At 39.5% G+C, this 20,986-nt stretch overlaps 1 protein-coding gene across 1 annotated transcript in view; it reads right to left on the reverse strand.

Annotated features, from left to right (window-relative positions):
• The window catches only part of SORCS3 (sortilin related VPS10 domain containing receptor 3), a 630,771-nt gene that overhangs the window by 81,069 nt on the left and 528,716 nt on the right, over positions 1-20,986 (reverse strand). Inside the window, exons 13-14 of the mRNA XM_032178305.2 lie at positions 20,528-20,619; positions 9,107-9,214 (exon numbers count right to left, since the gene is read on the reverse strand). Coding sequence (XP_032034196.1) covers positions 9,107-9,214; positions 20,528-20,619 — 200 coding nt within the window. The remainder of the gene's footprint in view (positions 1-9,106; positions 9,215-20,527; positions 20,620-20,986) is intronic.

Consider the following 20,986-nt stretch of genomic DNA (forward strand, 5'->3'; position numbering starts at 1 on the left):
GGTGAAAAGTGGCAAAGATTAAAAGACTTGAAAATAAATATGGGGGGAAGAGGTGGATGGAAGGAAGACCGAGAAAGAGACTAAAAAGCATTGGAAGAGAAGAAGCAAAAGGAAGAAAGATGATTTCTAAAATGAATAAAAGTAAATCATCCTAGTCCAAACAATTTTGATTCTTTTCTCAAAACTAACTAAATCCCTGTAATGGGCTTGAAAGTTTAAGGTCCATAACTGTAGGTGAGAAAATGTGGTCTGCGAACCTGTAGAAGATGAGTCTGGAGTTGAGCAATGACAGAGACTCTAAGAGATGCAAACAAGGGAGAAGACGGATATTTGAGGTGGGATTTAGACAGGGGGAAAGAGGGATTTTTTTTTTTTTTTTTTTTTGAGACGGAGTCTCACTCTTGTTGCCCAGGCTGGAGTGCAGTGGCACGATCTCAGCTCACTGCAACCTCTGCCTCCTGGTTTCAAGTGATTCTCCCACCTCAGCCTCCCAAGTAGCTGAGATTACAAGCGCCACTACACCTGGCTAATTTTTGTATTTTTTAGTAGAGACGGGGTTTCACCATGTTAGTCAGGCTGGTCTCAAACTCCTGACCTAAGGTGATCTGCCCACCTCAGCCTCCCAAAGTGCTGGGATTACAGGCGTGAGCCACCATGCCCAGCTAAGACAGGGAAATTTAAAGAGCTAAAAGAGAGGAAGGGAAAGAGGGACACTGTTTTCTTATGTCATTAAAATGTCATGACATTTCTCAGTTTCCTACTTTGTGTCAATTCCTGAACCAAAAAATAAAAAGAATCAGAAAAAGTATAAAGTTCAGTACCTGCTCTTAAATAGTTTGCCATCGAGTCCAATAGAATTACTCACCATATACTTTCTGGGCATCACCTATGCACGAGGACAATTATGTTCAGTGCTATGGGAGATAATAAATAAGACACAGTTGCAAGCCTCCTCAATCTTACAGAACAAATAAAAAGCCCTGGCATTCTATCTGCAAAGACAATCCACATGTAAAATAATCAGAAAATAGTGCAAGAATTATTACTGCATTATTGGTGCATAGTAAGAGTGCATTATTTGTGATAATGCCAATTCACCATGACCCACCAATTCCACTTCTGGCTTGCAACTCAGAGAACTTCTTCCATGTATGTACCTGGAGGCATACATAAAGATGTGGTAATACTGTTTGTAAGAGCACATAGCTAGAAATAACCTAAATTTCCATTGATAAGAAAATAGATAAATAAATTGTGCATATTTATATCATGACAACATGCCATATAGCATGAAAAGTGCCTGGACCAGATGGATATGACCCCAGATAGATAATATTGAGGGAAAAAATCATGTAGAAGAATATTATTTTTATAAATTATACATTTAAAAAACATATAAAATGATACCACATATATTTCTATGAATACATAAGTGCTAAAAGTGTCAACATATGTTCTAGAAGGGTTTGTGGAAGGAGTAAGGATAATAAGTCTGAGATGGACAATAATGAAAATATCATCTCTATCTGGGATTTCCTGTATATTTTATTTAAAAATCTGAATCAAAGTGATAACATTAATATTTATTAATTTCAGGTGGTGGGTATACAAGCTTTGTAATATTATTCTTTGCATTATTCTGTATTTCTTAAATGTCAACAAAAACTTGTAAGACAAAAATATAGTTATGAAATTGCAGATATAGAATCCAAATTGTGAATCACAAATTGAAAATCTTACCAGAGCAGGAGGGCAACTTCAATGAACAAGGAGTGAAATGGGGCAGCCGGAGAGGACATGTGTACACCAGGTGAGGGGTGGGGCAGAAACAGCATACCATGTCCAAAGTGGGCAGTTGCCATGCAGCTTCAGAATATTGGACTACAGGGTGTTAGACTTAGTGCTGCCAGATGTTTCTGATTTTGCAAATGTGGGCTCCATTGGAAAAAGTATACACCAAGCAAGATACATCTGTGAGTCACTGTGAGCCCCATGAAAGGAATTCAATATAAGGAAATGAGAAAGAACTTGGGCTTCCTAAAGAGGTGAGACTTATACGTGGGGTTTTCATAAGAAATGAGAAGTGTTTTTTTTTGTTTTTATTTTTTTTAACAAAAGCTGAATGTACCATTTGTGACAACACTGGTGAACCAAGAGGACATTATGCTAGGTGAAAAAAGCCAATCATCAAAGGACAAATACTTTATGATTCTACTTACATAAGGTATCTAAAATAGTCAAACTCATAGAAGCAGAGAATAGAATGATAGTTGCCAGGGGCTGGAGGAGGGGAAAATGAAGAATTCTTCAATGTGCATAAAGTTCCAATTATGGAAGATGAGTAAGTTCTAGAAATCTGATGTACAACATAGTGCCTGTATTTAGCAATACATTATTGTACACTTTAAAATACATCAAGAGGACAGAACTCATGTTAAATGTTCTTACCCAAAAAAACTCACAAAAGAACAAAATGTAATTTTTGGAGGTGATGGGATATGTTTAGTAACTGCGATTGTGGTGATGGTCATGGGTGTACATATACATCCAAACTCATCAAAATGTATACATTAAATATGCGCAATTTTGTATATATCAATTATACCTCAACAAAACTTTTTTAAAGAAATAAGGAAACTTCTAAGCCATTTCATAAAAAGCATATTTTCAATACTTCATTAGGCAATGCAATTGGAGAAGCAATTTATAGATAGGGGGAGTATGTAAAAAATGTGTCAAAAATTCAAATGATTTTTTAATATATTTACAATAGATAAAACCCCATGGGCATTCTTGTTCAGGGTCAAATTACAACCCATGGGCCATGTCTGGCCAGCTCTATGTTTTGGACGGCCCACAAGCTGAGAGTTATTTTTACATTTTAAATGGTTGGAGGGGGGAAAGCAAGTGAAGAATTGTATTTTATGACATGCATGTGAAAATTATATGAAATTCAAGATTCAGTGTTCATAAAGTTTTATTGGAACACACAGATGCCCATTCATCTCCATAATGTCTATGGCTGCTTTCACCCACTAGGCTAGAAGGATTGAGTAGTTGCAACAAAAGCCCTGTGGCCAGCAAAGCCCAAAATCTTTACTGTGTGGCCCTTTACAGAAGTCTGCTGACCCCTGCTCTAGTTGGCCAAAGTTTTTCCCTGCAAGTGGCCTGTTTCTTGATCATTAGATCACAGAGATTAACATCTCCAATGTTCTTCAATAGAGGTTATTATTTCACTTAATCCTCACATCCACATAAGGAAATGGGAGCTCAGAGCGGAGTGAAGCAAGGCACTAAAGTCACATAGGTGGTAAACAGCGAGCTGAGCATTTTCCCTGGAAAGTGAATCTCCAAAGCCCATGCTCTCAGTCACCACACCATCCTTCCTCCTAAGCCCACACAGCAATCCATTGATAAAAATAAGCTTTTTCCTTCCAGGCTGTTGCCAGTCCCCAGTATACCCTACCATCATCCAATACCCCCTCTGCAGGCATGGATTCTGCTTTTGTGTTCCTTGGCACAAACAAGAGTGTGCCTCTGAGTTGCTGGCAAGCCTGGCGACAATCCGAAGGTTATGATTCAAGCAGCCAGCCTGAGAGGTGATGACTTGGGAGTTCCACCGGATTTGCCGATTACTCGAATGACTTACTTTGGGCAAAGTAAAATCAGGCTCTTCCAGCAAACAACAGAGAATTGAAAAACAGATCAATGGAAGCAGCTCTGGTTCATTTTCAATGACTTTATCGGATGCAGTTACTAGAGGCTAAACAATGCATTTAAGCTCAGTGCTGAGCCTCTGCGTTGTGCTAAGGCTGTATTTAAAAGAATGATCCCTGCTAGGCATGTGGTCACAGTTTTTTAAGTGGAAAAGGCTTCATTTAAAAAAAAGAAAAAAAAAACCTCTGCAGCTTTGGAGTTTGCATAATTTTCTAAGCAAAATGATCTTTCTCCCCTTCACTTTGGCTGTTAGTTCTGCTGGTGGAACAATTAATCAGAGATTTATGCCAATTACAACTGGATTTGTAAGAGGAGTCAACAAGGCAATTGGCCCTAGCCAAAGGTATCTGTAGCCCTTTTCACCTCTCACTTTCCTCTACTGTCCAGGCACATTCCTACCACTCCATGTCTGCTCACACTGTTCCACCCACCAGGAATGTCCTTGCCCTCTCTTCTCTGTATAGCCATGAACCCCTTTATAGCCACTCTGTCTTCAATCACATCTTTGATATCTAATGGCAACTAAAATGTTTCCCATACTGGCCAGGCGCACTGGCGCATGTGCCTATAATTGCAGCAATTTGGGAGGCTGAGGTGGGCAGATCACTTGAGTTTAGGAGTTCAAGACCAGCCTGGGCAACGTGGCAAAACCCCACCTCTATAAAAAATACAAAAATTAGCCAGGAATGGTAGCATGCACCTGTAGTCCCAGCTACTCGGGAGGCTGAGGTAGAAGGATCATTTGACCCCTGAGCCTGGGAAGTCAAGGTCGCAGCGAACCATGACCGCATCACTGCACTCCAACCTGGGCAACAGAGTGAGACCCTGCCTCAAACAAACAAACAAACAACAACAACAAAAAAAAAACCCCACATTTATACCATACCTTACCATTTAATCATTACCTAATTATTTCATGTATTTATCGTACTTCTTCAAATGGATTGTGAATTAACATCAAGAACTAGGTCTGCAGTGACTTGGTGTCTGGCAGCATAGCAGGCACTTATCATACTAAGTAAACAACTGGTATACTGCCACTCTTTCCCCACACACCTTGGTACTCCTTGATTATAGAGAATTATAGTACCTTCCTTTAAATTTTACCTCCAAGCCTGGAGCTTGAAATTCACATTCCTTGCTCTTATTTTGCCTCTTTATGAACATGTGAGCTGAGCCTCAGTGTCCTCATCTGCCCAATGATGCCAATCCTATCTACCTTCCAGAGTTGTTGGGAGATTTCCATAAAATCAAGTTTGAAAAAGTGCTCAATGTGATACCTGGCACACACACACACAAAAAAAAGATGCTGAATAGTCACAAGTTGGCTGCAGGGTCTTCACTGGGTTCCTCCAAATCAGACTAAATTCTCCTTAAACTTTTTAGACATTCACTCATGGTAAGAAGTGTCTGATCTCTTTCAGGGAAGCTTTGCTTCTCCCTTCTAAGATTTTTTTTTTTCTAGGAAGCTGCTAGGTTCTCTTTGGCCCCTGTAAAAGTATAGCTAAATCATAGCCAATTGGTTCAAACATTTCTTATCAGGAAAGAATTTCAAACATAGCTTTGAGGATGCAGGAAAGCAGTATTTTTCTATCTGATTCCACATCTCAGTCAAGCTAAAGAAAAGCTCTCTTTAAAGTGCTAATCAAAGGGCAAACAGCCTTTCATGAAATAGTGGACCAAAAAAGCCCAAGTGCTGCAACAGCCACAGGCATCTCATCATCTGGAGAGCCACTGCCTGAGACTGCAATAGGCCCTCCAGCTTGTCAATCAGCCTGTCCTCAGCCTTAAGTAATAAGAACGGTCACATTTCATTTTGAATTAGGCTAGACTAGATGGTTCCCATCACAGTTACCGGGGGATGTTTAAATAATAACATCTGAAAAGACAGTAGTAAAAAGAGCAATAAAGGTAGCCAAGTCCCAGGCCTCCACTCTGGGGACTGTCTCCCATGTAAATCCTCCTGCAAAGCTACAGTGTTAGAAGTGTCCATGTTCCTGGAGCACTGGCCTCCAGGAAAAGTGGAAATTGGGCAGATTCTTGTGAAAGGTGGAGGAAATCAGAATCATTCCCAGTAAGCTCCTCATTCTCTAGCTTCCCTTTTGTGCCCACATGCCATTCCAGCCCAATGCATCATAACCTCCATATAGACACCTCTACACACACATGCAGTCTGCTCTGATTCCTATCCAACCCCAGCCCCCATGATTTGCACCTACTGCATTCTGACGACAGCATTTCAGAATCTCTAGAGATCTATAATCAATTTCCTAACATGCTAGAGCCATGGGCCAGAAAAATCACAACAATCACAACAAAGGTAAGATTTTTAGAAGTCACTTGATTCTTCCATTTAATAATTCATTTATCCAGCACCTATATACTGTTAAATCCTCCATGTTAGCACAAGCCTGGTAAATATATGGCACTGAAAGAACAAGATACACAAAGATCCTCCCTCATGGGAACTTAAAGTCACATGCAGGGATGTCTGTGCACATGTGCACATGTGTGTGCATCCACATGTCTGTCTTAAGGGTAGATGAAGATGGAGGGGAAAGATATTCAACAACTAATATGCTTTGTATTAATATTTATTATCTAAAGTGCTGTGAAGGAAAAAATAAATAAGGCCAGATAACATATAGCATGGGAACCCATCCTGATCTGGCAGGCTATGAGAACTGATATTTAAACTGAGATCAGAAAGATACTTAGAAATTTAGGTGTTTAAGTAGGGAGGGCAGGCCCATTCTGGCAGATACAAAGAACCTGGGGGCAGGAAGGCACCAGTGCATCAGAAAAGGGTGGTCAGGTCAGGGAGGTTGGAGAAAAAGCCCCAACCAGGTGGTCAATATAGATACTTGTAGGCCATTCTATGAGTTTAGACTCTATCCTAAAGGCAATGGAAAGGCCTCCATGGGTTTTAAGAAAACTGGTGATTTGATCAGATTTTTTAATTTCAAAAATATCACTCTGGATACAGGTCAAATTCCTAAATGTGACCTAAAATCTTTCATAGTCTTACTTCCTTAACACCCAGCTACCCTCTTTCATGGTTCTTACCTTTGTTTGTGTTCTTTCCTTTGCCTTGGAATCATTCATTCATTCAACGATTACTGACTTCCTACAACGTGCCAATCCCTGCTTTCAGCACTGAGTTTATATTAGTGAATAAAACTGTTAAAAATCTGTGCTTTCTTGGAACTTACATTTCATTCTCTATTATATGGTTTTCCACTTGTGAACTGCTATGAAAACTTCCAGACCAACTCAATTGTCACCTACTGTGTGTGTGAAGTCTTCGTTTTCCTCTGCTAACTCCTGGCTGTATAACTAGGGTACCATGTTGATTACTTTATCCCCACTTACTCTCACCACTTTAGTCTAAGAGCTCCTTGCAGACAAAGAATTTCATTTGCCTTTGTAAAATCTCCTAAGTTCTAACAAGGTCTGATATATATTAGAAGCTCTCTAACTGTTAAATATATAAATTCTCCAAATCAATGGATAAGAGAAAGCAACAGAACCTTAGAGTGGCTGTTTTTTCTCCCTGACCACATGGAGCTAAAGAGAGAATCAGAGTTAATAGTAAGGGGAAGGATACAGTATTTGAATGACCCACTTTATTAATAAGTTTTCAATTCAACGGCAAAGCTAAGCATTCTTATCGCTAAATGGACTCCCTGTCTTCACAGTTCCTACAGAAATATATAATATTTTAAAACTCCTGTTTCAATCTTTGCCATTGCCATTCCACAACTGGGCAACCCTAGTAGGCCAGTTGGTTTCAATACCGTTTTCAAATTTAGAATAGAGACAGAAATCACCTCTTGGCAACCCTTTCAGGGCTTGTCCAGCTATCTGAAGAGTCCTGACAAAATCTGTGTTGTTTTCATAAAAAGGAAACTCTGAATTTAACAAAATGTTAAAACAGGTAACTTGAATTGTTTATACTTGTTTTGATGAATACTTCCAAGATTTATCTTAATTTCATAAAAAGATCCCCTATAAGAAAATAATTATGCTCTATTCTCTAAGTATGTTGATAAGAAAATAAAACAGGCACAGAAGCTCTGTCAAGCTCTTAGGGAGTCTTGGCCAGGAGGAAAGGAAAACAGAAGTGCTATCTCATCTTTTCAGTAAATGATTTGGCTCTGAGGTCAATCTCCCTCATAACCATGTGACCAGCTAAACTCCATCTGAAGCTGAGAAAAAAATTATTACCATTTAAGATTAGATGAACACAGAACATAAGCTGTGGCGCCTTAAACTTGCTAGGGAATACCAGGTCATGTAGAGATTGACATACACGTGATATTGTTCAAAGTAATGCCCAAAAGAAGATGCAACGAGTTCAAATAGGCCTCATAGACGAGAATGGGGCCAAACTGTAAGATTTGATCAAAATTGCATAAATACAATTACAAAGAATTTTTTTCATAACTGATCACTTATTGGCTCCTAGATTGGCCTTTCTTCCAAGTCCATCACCATTGGAAAAAGACTAATTCAAACTATAAAGAAATCTATGTGCACAAAAGTTAAATCAAGAGCAGTGCCCTAAGAGTAGGAAGATCATACACCCTTCCACCGAACCAGCACAGATGCATGCTATGAGCCTTTCTGTGCCAACCCCACACTATAGCAAATATCCCTTAATTTTGCCCAACAAGACTCCACTCTGTCCAGTGAAGAGCTGAGGTGTAAGGTTCTCCAGCCAATTGGGAGTGGGGGAGGTGGGGGACAGTATTGGTTGGCGGAGGATTACGGTTACCCAGGTTACCCACTCACCATGTACACATGTGCACACATAAGCACAGGTGATCAATTTCTAAGATTAAATCTCATTATAAAAGAGTATAGAAAAAAATTTACAGTGAAATAATCTGAAGCGAAATAACCGTGGAGTGTGTGTCTGTGTTTGTGTGTGTGTGTGTGTGTGTGTGTGTGAGAGAGAGAGAGAGAGAGACAGAGAGACATCTCTTACAATATTTTTCTGATTTCAATAAGCTGAGTGTTTTACTCCCTCCATCCCCGCCCCTGCCCCTTATCTCCCACTAGACTGTTTCGGAAAGAGAAAAAAACCATCTAACGACATAAGTTTTCTGTTTGCTTGGGTTTCAAATAAATGGGAATTTGCTATAATTCTTTAAATTATATTAGAAACCTTGACTGTTCAATTAGGACCCTACCCTCTCTAATCCTGGCAGTAGCTTTTTGAGTTTGTAGGTATAAAAATAAGCATTTCCATTTTATAGATGAGGAAATTTTGGCCCAGAGATTGCACCACTTTGGTGTAGGGTTCCCTGGGAAAAATCCAAGTCCTCAATGAAAGTAGAACCAGTATCTCTGGTCTTCTTCCTGTCACAGCAAAAGAAGTACTCACGTCATGATGTGGGTCTCCATTCCTGCCTCCACCAGAGCCCCGTCAACAAAGAGAGGAACCGAAGTGAAACCATACTTGTCCCAAGAGTGGCCCTCATCAAAACTCACCCTGTGTTGGAAACAAGTACACGAAAAAGATAGCTGAAAATAAAGCCACACTCTTCTGTAACCATTTTTCAGGTTATTAAATTTTCCTCTGTATCTTGCTTTCTGGCAGTGTGGATTATCAATAGGTTTTAATCTTCAACATCTCCCCATATTATTATGAGATTTGATCAAAACTGCATTTCTAGACTTGGGCGGAGACAGCACCTAGAGCTGCAGATATATTTCAACACATTAGAATCGACAAACAGCCCAAGCAGGGGGGCTTAGTGGATGGAGTGTCACGTCTCAAGTACTCAGAATGGAACCTGAGGTTCAATTTACAGCACAATCCATTCAGCCCTTGGAGGTTCTGACACAAATTGAGTAAGGCTGGTAGACCCGATGGAAAGCGAGGGGGTTTGTCTTTCAGATCAAACCTTACAAACGGCAATTTTCTATCTGTTCAAAACAGATGTTAGGATCATTTTCCCTCCCCAGTGCCACTTTAAGGGGCTTTTAGGGATGACCACTGAGCGTCTGAGATGTTCTGAGCAACACTGCCCCATCTTTCATCCAAAGGTTAAGAGGAAGGTCTGGCACCTTGTAGAAACAGAACCTGCAATGCTTTAAAAAGATGTAACTAGTGGAAGAGACTTGAGCAATTCTGAGTGCTTGTTTCCTTTCCTTTCTTGATATTATCAAGGACCTGTCTGCCCCTTGATTTAACCAGGGGGCATAGCCCAAGGACCATCTCCTCTGAGAAGCTTTTCTCAGCATCCCTTCTTCCCCAAGACAGCCTTAGTTTCTTCATCCTCTACCATAGGATCCTCTATCATAGGTTCTGGCTGATTCTTTTAATTCTACTCTATTTCCATAATTTAGGATTAAAATTCCCTTCTGTATGTTCCTATAATACCCAGGCCTTCTCCTATCATAGTGCTGACTACTGACTCCTTAACTGATCTTGAATATCTCACCTCAAGATTATAAACTCTGGGAGTTCAGAGATCATGTATGTCTTATCACTGAATAACCCCTTAAAAACAAATGTAACACAAATAGATCTCTCTTACTATGTTCCTCACAGTCTGTGTGTGTGTGTGTATACAAATTCTAATATATACATATAATATTTATATATATGATATATATAATGGTAAATAATATGTCTGATTCTCCCACCACACTGTGAAGGTTTTTTGTTTGTTTGTTTTTTTGAGACGGAGTCTCGCTCCATTGCCAGGCTAGAGTGCAGTGGCACGATCTCGGCTCACTGCAACCTCCGCCTCCCGGGTTCAAGTGATTCTCCTGCCTCAGCCTCCTGAGTAGCTGGGACTACAGGCACATGCCACCAAGCATGGCTATTTTTTTGTATTTTTTGTAGAGAAAGGGTTTCACTGTGTTAGCCAGGATGGTCTTGATCTCCTGAACTCGTAATCCACCCACCTTGGCCTCCCAAAATGCTGCAATTACAGGCATGAGCCACCGTGCCCGGCCATGATTTTTGTTTTTTTAAAGAGACAAGGGTCTCACTCTGTTGCTCAGGCTGGAGTGCATCGGCGTGATCATAGCTCACTGCGGCCTTGAACTCTTCAGCTCAAGTGATTATCCCGCCTCAGCCTCCCAAATAGCTAGAACTACAGGTGTGTACCACTGGACCTGGCTAATTTTTTTTAAAAAAATTTATTTTTGTAGAGGCAGGGTCTTGCTTTATTGCCCAGGCTGGTCTCAACCTCCTGGCTGCAAGCAATCCTCCCACTCAGCCTCCCAAAGTGCTGCGATTACAGGTGTGAGCCACCACGCCCAGCCTAACCTGTGGGTATTTTTTTTAGGTCAAACACTATACTATTAATTCTTCTATTCTTAGTACTTAACAGAAAACCTGGCATATAGTTGATACTATATACATGTTAAATGAATACATGAATGAAATAATAAGGAATAATGACGGACCCTCTTTAAATCTATCCAATCATTTCTCAAGCATGACTTATACCGGCACTCATAAGTTGGGTGTGAATTACCACCCCATTAGCAGCCAGCCTACATGGTTCACTCTCTACTCACTTACTTCTTTGTCCTTCTATCTTTCTGTCTCTCTCTGTTTTACTCTGTTTTATCCTCTCTGTCCCAATGTACAGATTAAAAACAATAATAAAGTCAATCTCTTAACCCAGCTAGAGTAACCAGTCTCTCAGAACAATTTTTGCATTCATGGTATACCTTGATCCATGCTCATGAATGAAATGCAGACAGTCTGCCATAAACATCTTTATGAGTTCCTAAATTGTCGTCATCTGTCTTGAATTTTAAGGACTTGATTATTTCGGCCTTTTAAAAAAATATATTGAAGTCTAAATAATCATTTAAACTAGCCCCAAGAAAGCTGGGCATATCTAAATGGCTTTTCATAGAAACAGGTTTCTCATTTCAAAAGCGAAAACACGTATAATTGGGAATGAACTTTACTTTTCTTACCATGTATTCCATCAGTTCCTAAAATAATCATAGTTGTTTCAGAGTGTGTCATGTCCACTAATAAGTCAACTCTGGCCAATAACTCCGGAAGGTAAGAAAGTATTAGTTGGGTTTTTTGTTTGGTTTGTTTTGGCGACTTTGGGCAAATTGGTTATTGTCTTGGCAGATGAAAGCCAAAGTGAATTTAAGGCCTCTCTCTGTCTCATTCTCAGGATTTCCTTATCAATAAAAGGCTAGCATGAGCCAGGTACAGTGGCACATGCCTGTAATCCCAGCACTTTGGGAGGCTGAGGCAGGTGGATCACCGAAGTCAGGAGTTTGAGACCAGCCTGACTAACACGGTGAAGCCCTGTCTCTACTAAATATAAAAATTAGCCAACTGTGATGGCGCAGGCCTGTAATCCCAGCTACTTGGGAGGCTGAGGCAGGGAAATCGCTTGAATCTGGGAGGCAGAGGTTGCAGCGAGCCGAGATTGTGCCACTGCACTCCAGCCTGGGCAACAAGAACGAAACTCCATCTCAAAATAAATAAATAAATTTAAAAGGTCAGCATTAGCAGAGCAAATTGCAGTGAGTGCCATGAGCATTGCAGGGAAGGAGTCGTCTTCACATCACTGCCATAATGAGCAGGGCACAGGACAGCCATGTTTAGTTTATACAATGAAGAGAAAACCCACAGAGAGCGACATGGAGAGACCATCACAGCCTTCCAGTATTGAGATAGGACCTCCAAAGCAAAGCTAAGTCCAGATGGGGAGAGAAATTGTAGATGATCAAGGGCCTGCTACATGAAATGAGTTCACACGGAAGGAGCAAAATCCTTGCTAGAGGAAAGAGTGGATTGGCAGATACCTAAAGGAAGGATGATAAATGACAAAGTCCAGGTAGAAAACGTAGCATAGACAATAACTGAAGCCCAAAGATGACATAAGTAAGCACAAGCAAGTGGGCAGGACTCTAGAGCTAGGGCGATCTGAGATCAGTGATTTCTAACACTTTATTCTCACACTGAGGCAGTTATGAAGAACAAAACTCCCTAAAGAAACTCCAAAAAAAAAAATTAGAAAACTTAATCTCTTAGTTATTAAATATTTGGGTCTGGATAGGCTGCCATTTGTGAAACTTATTATTATTATTATTATTATTTTGATGACTAGAAGTTTTCAAATATCCTGAGGTGGCATATTGTATATTGAATTCCATATTCAATGGTATCCCCAAGGGATGTACCTTCTCCTCCTCAGGTCAATAGCTCATTAATGGTCAAGAAAAAGGAACTGTGAATTCCTTAATAGCTCCACAGATGAAATTGAAATCAGTAGGATTGCCAATACTCAGGCAGACAGAAGTAAAATTCCAATTGATCTCCAAATAGTGGCAACATAGGACTACAGAATCAAAGTCAAATAAAATGAATTTATCAAAATGTTACTGATGCCTACTACTATGTGCCTGATCTGGCAGTGACCTCAGTTCTAGGGATACAGAAATGAACAGAAAAGGAAAGGTCCTAGCTTCCACGGAACTTACTTTCTAGTGTGAGGAGATGAACAATATGGAAATAAATCAATGCAAAACTATGAGCTAGAAATAAATATCATGGAAACAACTAAAATAATGTGATTTGATAGTCACCAAACAGCTGCTTTGTACTAAAAATTTAAGAAAGCTCTTTCTATGTAGGTGACATTTAAACTGAAATCTAAATGATAAGTGGAAGTATCCACGTAAAGATTCAGGAGAAAACCATTACAGAGGAAAGGTCTAATACGAAAAAGCTGCCCTGTGAGAAGAACAGAAAGATGGTCAGTGGCTGTAGCTTAGTGTGAACAGGGATTAGTTGAAAGAATTAGTAGAAGAAAATAAGGCAGAAGTCAAATCATGAAGGACCTTATTTTCAGTTGGAATAATATAATTTGATTTAAGCTTTAAAAGACAAGTTTCACTTCTCTGTGATAAATGGATTGTCAAGACCCAAAGTGGATTCAAGGAAATGAGTTGGGGAGGGGTGGTAATTTAAGAGACCACACCAAGATGGGGCTTGGATGAAGATTATTATAGTGGAAAAAATGGAAATATTTAGGTTATTTTTAGAGATGAAGTCAATGAATTTGGTAATAAAATATATAGAGGTTGCATGAGCAAAAGAAAGAAATCATGGAAAATATTGATTTGGGGGAGTGTTAAACAATTGAGAGGGAAATTAGAAGAACCGGAGAAGCAGTTTTTTTTGTTTTTGTTTGTTTTTGTTTTTGTTTTTGAGACAGAGTCTCGCTCTGTTGCCAGGCTGGAGTACAGTGACTCGATCTCGGCTCACTGCAATCTCCGCCTCTTGGGTTCAAGTGATTCTCCTGCCTCAGCCTCCTGAGAAGCTGGGACTACAGGCGCTCACCACCATGCCCAGCTAATTTTTGTTTATCATCTGTTTGTTTCTGTTTTGGTCCATGTCAGGATTGATGCTTTTTGGGCTTCCATACTGTAATATTGTTGAGAAGACCTTTGGATGGATAGATCTAGATTTCTCATCATAATTAGGGATGTAAATTTGGAAGTCATTTATAAGACAGAAACAACTTAAAGCAGAATACTTAATACAAAAAAAAAAAAACACCAAGACTTACAACTAGAGAAATGAAATTAGCTAATAAAATATATAAAGCTCAAAAGAAACTGGAGTCATTGGTCAACTACAAGTTAAATATTATCTGGCAATGCCACTATCATGAGAGGTAATCAGGCCACTGTGAGTGTAGGATGTGCTCATAGATATATTACAAGCATAAGAAAAGAAATCATCCTTCAACCCAATCCTAAATACTATGTTCAATTTTAATAATTGTAGAGAAACTAACAATAAGAGTAATTAAAGGTAAAAAGCAAATGGTTCTGGAAATCGGTTATATGAATTTTAGGCAGCTTAGGGAAAAAGAAGAAGAAAAACTGAATTAATTACCACTGCATCTTAATTTTTGTAAATGAGAAAGTTTCCAAATATTTTAGAGGGCTATTTATCGACTACCAAAAAGGGATAATGTCAGTGAAGGATTAGACAGAATGTAGTTAGATAGGTGGAACTATTAATTATTTAACATACAGATAGAATAAGGGAGAAAAGATTTCCATGTGACCTTCTAAAGAGAACAGCCAAATATTTGTGGATAAGAATATAAGTTCCCAAGTACACAGTACCATTCAACAGTGTATCCCAGCCCCTATTCTAATGTTAGATAAATAATATATGCTCAACAAATATGTATGCAATAAATGAACAAAGGAATAAAATCTGTCTTGAGTTGCATATCATGTCATTTCCCAGAACTTAAAAACGCTTTTCTAGCCTAAGATATTTCTAAGAAATACATTGAGGTCCTTCCCAGCTGTACTTTTCTAAAAATCATATGTAATTCTGGGCCGGGCGCGGTGGCTCACGCCTGTAATCCCAGCACTTTGGGAGACCGAGGCGGGCGGATCACGAGGTCAGGAGATCGAGACCATCCTGGCTAACACGGTGAAACCCCGTCTCTACTAAAAATACAAAAAATTAGCCGGGCGAGGTGGCGGGCGCCTGTAGTCTCAGCTACTCGGGAGGCTGAGGCAGGAGAATGGCGTGAACCCTGGGGGGCGGAGCCTGCAGTGAGCCGAGATCGCGCCACTGCACTCCAGCCTGGGTGAAAGAGCAAGACTCCGTCTCAAAAAAAAAAAAAAAAAAAAAAAAAAAAAAAAAAAAAAAAAAAATCATATGTAATTCTGTAGCAGGCTTATTCTGCATAGATCTGAGTGGCAGATTACAGGTCAATGCACAGAGATTACAAGTAGATTTATTATTTCTCAGCATGAAAAACAATCTTTCTAACAACTAAAGCCATTATACAAGATGGGAACTATGTAAGATGGGTATTTGCAGGTCAATTAGCACTGTGATATTCTGGTAAAGTGAGGTAACTTTTTGGGGGTGTCACAAAAGTATCAGCTATAACAGGTATAATACTAGTTTAAATGACTTCTATAAGACCTTTTCCTACTTCAGGTGTTTATGACTATGATACTAACATGACATAAACTAAAAGGAATAGTATCTGCCAATAACAATCAGAATCCTCCTCAGAAGTCTCTAGCACAGAAATAGAGAGCTACAGTGGTCATTGAGAATCAATGTTCCTCCCTCTGGTAAGGTATATTGCTCCATTTCATTTTATCCCCAGTACACGAGGTGGTAGCATTTTAGCCACCTGGAAGTTCTTCAGAACAGCACATGCACTTTTGCTTTTCAGAGGCATGTATTGTTTGGAACTATTGTTTTCATTTGAAAGTTTCTCTGAACAAAATGCTAGCACATACAACCAAGGAAACACAAAAGGCCAGGTGATGTTTTCCTTTCTGTTTCCAAGAACATCCCATTGAGAGACACTGGCAGCTTGTCAGGGCTAAGCAAACAGTCACACCCCTGTCTACCTGCCCATTAGGTGCTCTGCCGATTGTGGGTTTTCATCAGATCTCTGTATTCAGTGGGGGCCCATTGTTTATCTCACTCTAATGCTTCTCAGGTACAAAGGAGATGGAGGGTTTCCCTGAAATAGCACTTAGTTCTAATCTCCATGCATCCAAATGTACATGGTCACAAATAGATGGATTCATTTGTATGCTGTTTTGCATTCATGCCTATCTGGCTACCTATCATTTCAATTTGTAGGAAACAACATGCCTTGTTAGCCTAGCTAAAGTTTCCCCAGCTTTTCAATTATTACTCTTATTTTCTCTTAAAGGCGATGTAGCTATTATTTAAATCTGAGAGCCACTACATCCCAGTGGGTAATCTGTTGTCTTTTTCCTATTCAAATATTAATATATATACATCTGTATATAAAACAATGTCAGTCTGAGATCTATGACAGAAAATGGCAATGAACTGATTACCTAACCTATCTTCCTCTTAAAATGAGCTATTTGTTTACCTTAAGGGTTGCCACTTAATTAGAAGCTCCTAGTGAAGAAAAAGCTGGCTTAAGTTTCAGAAGCTTGTATCTCACAAGCAGGAGACAAAGTCAACAATTTCATAAGAAAACATTGATGATAGTAACAGTGTCAAGCCCTTACAAAACACTCACTTAGCCTTTGAAAGAGGAGTGCAAAGGATAATTCCCAAATGAGTTTGTTGTTGTTGCTGCTGTTTTCTAACACATATACTCAATAGCTGGCATTTAGCCCCTTCGACGGGTTGCTTCAGAGAATGGCATTCATAGAAAGGCAAGTAAGCAAACGTTCAAGAAAACATTTGTAGCATTTATGACAAATGGCAGTATCAATATCCTATAAATGGAGATAATGCCATTTCAAAAGCTTAGTTTGAAAAATCATTCTTAATACTTTATAAGTTAGAATAGTCAAACAAATGGAGGGTGATATTATCATTGTTATTATAAGAGGAAATTCAGTGGCGGTGCAGTTCTTTTTTTTTTCTGAGCTCTATAAACATTTTTACCATGAAAAGAGATATTACATTGAACAAGGGAAAACTCAAACTTAGTAGTGATGACTTTGAGAGCCATGATTTGGTCCTACATAAATATCCCTAAATGAATATTGAGTAATTTTCCCAACTTGGATGGTTTCCTTCCAGGCATAATCAGACAAGTACTCCGTTTGGAAGTGAGGCAGTCTTTGGAGATAAACTTTTGTGGATCAGACTGAACGGTTAGATGTAAGGATGTTAATATTTGACAAAACCAAAACTCTCTTCCATGTACTCTTGCCATGTCAAATATGCTCTTCTCTTCCACCACCAAAAGGAAATGACAAAAATAAACTCTTTCTTTCCTCAGCACAAGGAAACTTCTGCAGAATGCTTTTAAGAATCAATGATTAAGTGCGTGCTAGGTCCCTACCATAATCAAGGAGAGTGATGGCCAAGTTTAAGGGCTGGTTGTTAGCCCCTTCTCCAGGACTTATAGGGAAGAAACCAGGCCAGCTAAATCTGTCTGTAGGACATTTATCAGCTCTCTTATGAAGATTTAGATGGAAGTTTTTAACATGATGGGAGCTAAGAAACATTGCCTTGCTTGGTTTAAAAACAAGCTTGTTTTAAGACCCAAGCTGTCTTCTCTGAGAGTGCAAGTCCTATTCAGTCCACAATAGAGATAGCTCTTTCCTCTATAGAGGCAAATGGGTTTTGATAGCAGAAAAAATTACCTACCAGATCAACTTTAATCCCTTAAACTGGCATGTAAGTTCGTCTGAGTCCTATCCACCTCTATTTACATTTTTGATCTCAATCAAATAGTCCCCAGAACACTCCCTACATTACTTGAATTCTGGACTTCAGTCAAAGTTTCTTATTTCCCTGGCTTGCCTCTCACCTCTCCTGTAACTCCTGGTATCCTTCTCTCAAAGGTCAGCCCTCATGTTACCTGCTGCAGGAGGTGACATGAGGGCTGACCTTTGAGAAAAGGATGCCAGGCTCCTTACATACCAGGCTTCAGTATTCCAGCAATACACACAGCTGGCATCCTTTAGCAGACATTGCTTTCACTTCTAGTCACGCATGTACTGCCTAAACACCTTATCTTGAGTATAATCTTCTGGAGAGCAGGGACTATGTCATAAGCCTAGGTGTGCTTGTTATAGTATACAGAAAATTAGGCCGGGCGCGGTGGCTCACGCCTGTAATCCCAGCACTTTGGGAGGCCGAGGCGGGCGGATCACGAGGTCAGGAGATTGAGACCATCCTGGCTAACACGGTGAAACCCCGTCTCTACTAAAAATACAAAAAAAATTAGCCGGGCGCGGTAGCGGGTGCCTGTAGTCCCAGCTACTCGGGAGGTTGAGGCAGGAGAATGGCGTGAACCTGGGAGGCAGAGCTTGCAGTGAGCCAAGATAGCGCCACTGCAGTCCGGCCTGGACGACAGAGCAAGACTCCATCTCAAAAAAAAAAAAAAAAAAAAAAAGAAAGAAAAGAAAATTAGCAGCCGGAACAGAAGAGCATCCATGACAGAAATCTAACTTGGTGCTGCCAGGTATACATGTCTAGCTTTGAGAAAGGTATTTAACATGTTTGCTTTTTGATGTCATTATAAGTGGGTAATAAAAAGGTACCTACATACATAGGTTGGGCAAGCATTAAATGAGATAATTCATGTAAATGGTTTAGAACAGTGCCTGGAAAGTAATAATCCCGTAATAAATACTATCATTAATATCAAGCAATTCTAGTCTTTGTATACTACCAAAAAAACTATATAAATCAGTAGTAAAAGGATAAGAAGAAATTACATTGGGAACTTTTACAAGCTCATCCTTGAGGTGGGAGAGCGCTCCTCTTACAAATGGCTCCATGCATCTTTTCAACATTTATATGCACAATCTCTCCATATCATAATGGTAGAACTATTTCACTATAAGCTAGGTTGAGCTTTAAGAAACTGGTAATATTTGATCATTTTTGATCTAAAAATGGCGATTTCATATGGTTTCACTTAAAATGGTCAAATTGAGAGAATCCTTCTTAAGTCCTTGCCAAAAGGACTGAAGCTTGGATTTGGCATTAGGGAATTCTAAGCCTTTCATGATTACAGTCTGATGCTTTCCAGTAAAATTCTTACTCTAAACTTGTTTATCCCCCAATATCTAAGACTTGGTAGTTAGGCTAGGGTCTACCTTCCTGCCCATGTGAATTCGACCAACTGTACTTTAGATAGGATATTCTCCACCCACAAATATTCACTCTTCCAAATATTCACTTTGCTGAATCTGAAGCCTGAAATTCTTTCCCTTCAGGGCATAAATACACATGAGACTCATCCATTCCCTGCCAAAAACACAAAACAACAACAGCAACAAGTTGTCATCATCGTTGTCGTCGTCGTCGTCGTCGTCATCATTATCATCATCATCATCTATTCTCACTCAACTCTGTCCTTGTGGAAGGTCTTGCATATACACCGTCAGCTCCATTTCATAATCTTACTCTTTGAAAGGAATAATCTACACTGTCTCTATTTCATTTCATTGTTTATCATCCATTCAGTCGCTCATTCATTTATAAATCTATTATAGTCTCACTTTCATCCCCACCTGTTTCAATTCTACTCTGACAAAAATCATGAAAAATCTCCTTTATTGCTTAATCCTAGGTTGTTTTTTATTCCATAACTGACTTGATCTGATTGTAGAATTTGATGCTATTAATCACCCCTTCAGCATTCATGAAAATATTTCCCCTTAGTTTCTATATTTTGGCCATTTCTCTTTAGTCTGTCCCATAATTTCTTCCTGCTCTCTGAATATTGGTTTTCAGCAGAGTCCATAGGAGTCCCTGGTTTCTCCTTGTACCCACTCTCTTGAGGCATTGAGCCCACTACCATAGCTTTAACTACCACCTAGTGTTTAATGACTTCAAAGCTGAAGTGTCAGCCTAGACCATTCCTGAACTTCAGATGAATATATTTGACAACTCATGGCCATTTCTGCTGAAATATTCATAGAAACCACTAACTCAACTTCTCTAGAACTGAACTCAGTATCTGTTACATGTACCTAACCTTCCTCTTCCAATTACCATCTCTCCTATTTTGGATTACTGATCTTGGCTACTTGAACTGCAGGTCCTTCCTGCTGTCTTCTGCCTTATCTGACCACTCATTACCACCCACCCCATTCATTACACCTCCCCATCTGAATTATTTGGCCTACTATTGCTGCTTATGAGTTAGATGATGTAAAGGCTATTAAATGCATGGATGGATATATAAATGGATGAGGAAATGTACAAATGGGTACAAAAACATGCAGAATAACTCATCACAATCCTCTCCACTAAAAAGCTGCTCATTAGCTCATTAATAGGGTAGGGAGCTCTCCTTACCACAAATGCCTGACTGGCAGAGGTGTGTGTTTCATGGCCACGAGGGCGCCACCCCAGTCTAGGAACCAGACATTGTACTCTTCATCAAAGATCTGGAACAACAACAACAACAACAACAATCATAGCAACACCTTACATTTGCATAGTGCTTAACAGTTTACAGTCTTTCATATATATTGTTTCATCTAGGTTCTGAGCCTTCCAATAGCACTACCAGATAGTTTTGCAAGTATTATTTCCATTTGATTGATGAGGAAATGGGCTCACAGAAAACAAATAACTCTCCCTAGGCCACTCAAGTTGCATTTCCAGGGCTCTTTCCACTACTAGTACTGTGAACTAGCATGCTACATGAAGGTGAAGCAACAAGGTGCATGCTCAACTAGGTAACCCAATGGAAGTATGACTTTGAAGAAACTTCCCTATTTTTCTAGCTAAGTTACTACTCAGCCTTCTCTT

This window comes from Hylobates moloch, unplaced genomic scaffold (genome assembly GCF_009828535.3).
Source record: "Hylobates moloch isolate HMO894 unplaced genomic scaffold, HMol_V3 SCAFFOLD_3, whole genome shotgun sequence".
NCBI lineage: Eukaryota > Metazoa > Chordata > Mammalia > Primates > Hylobatidae > Hylobates > Hylobates moloch.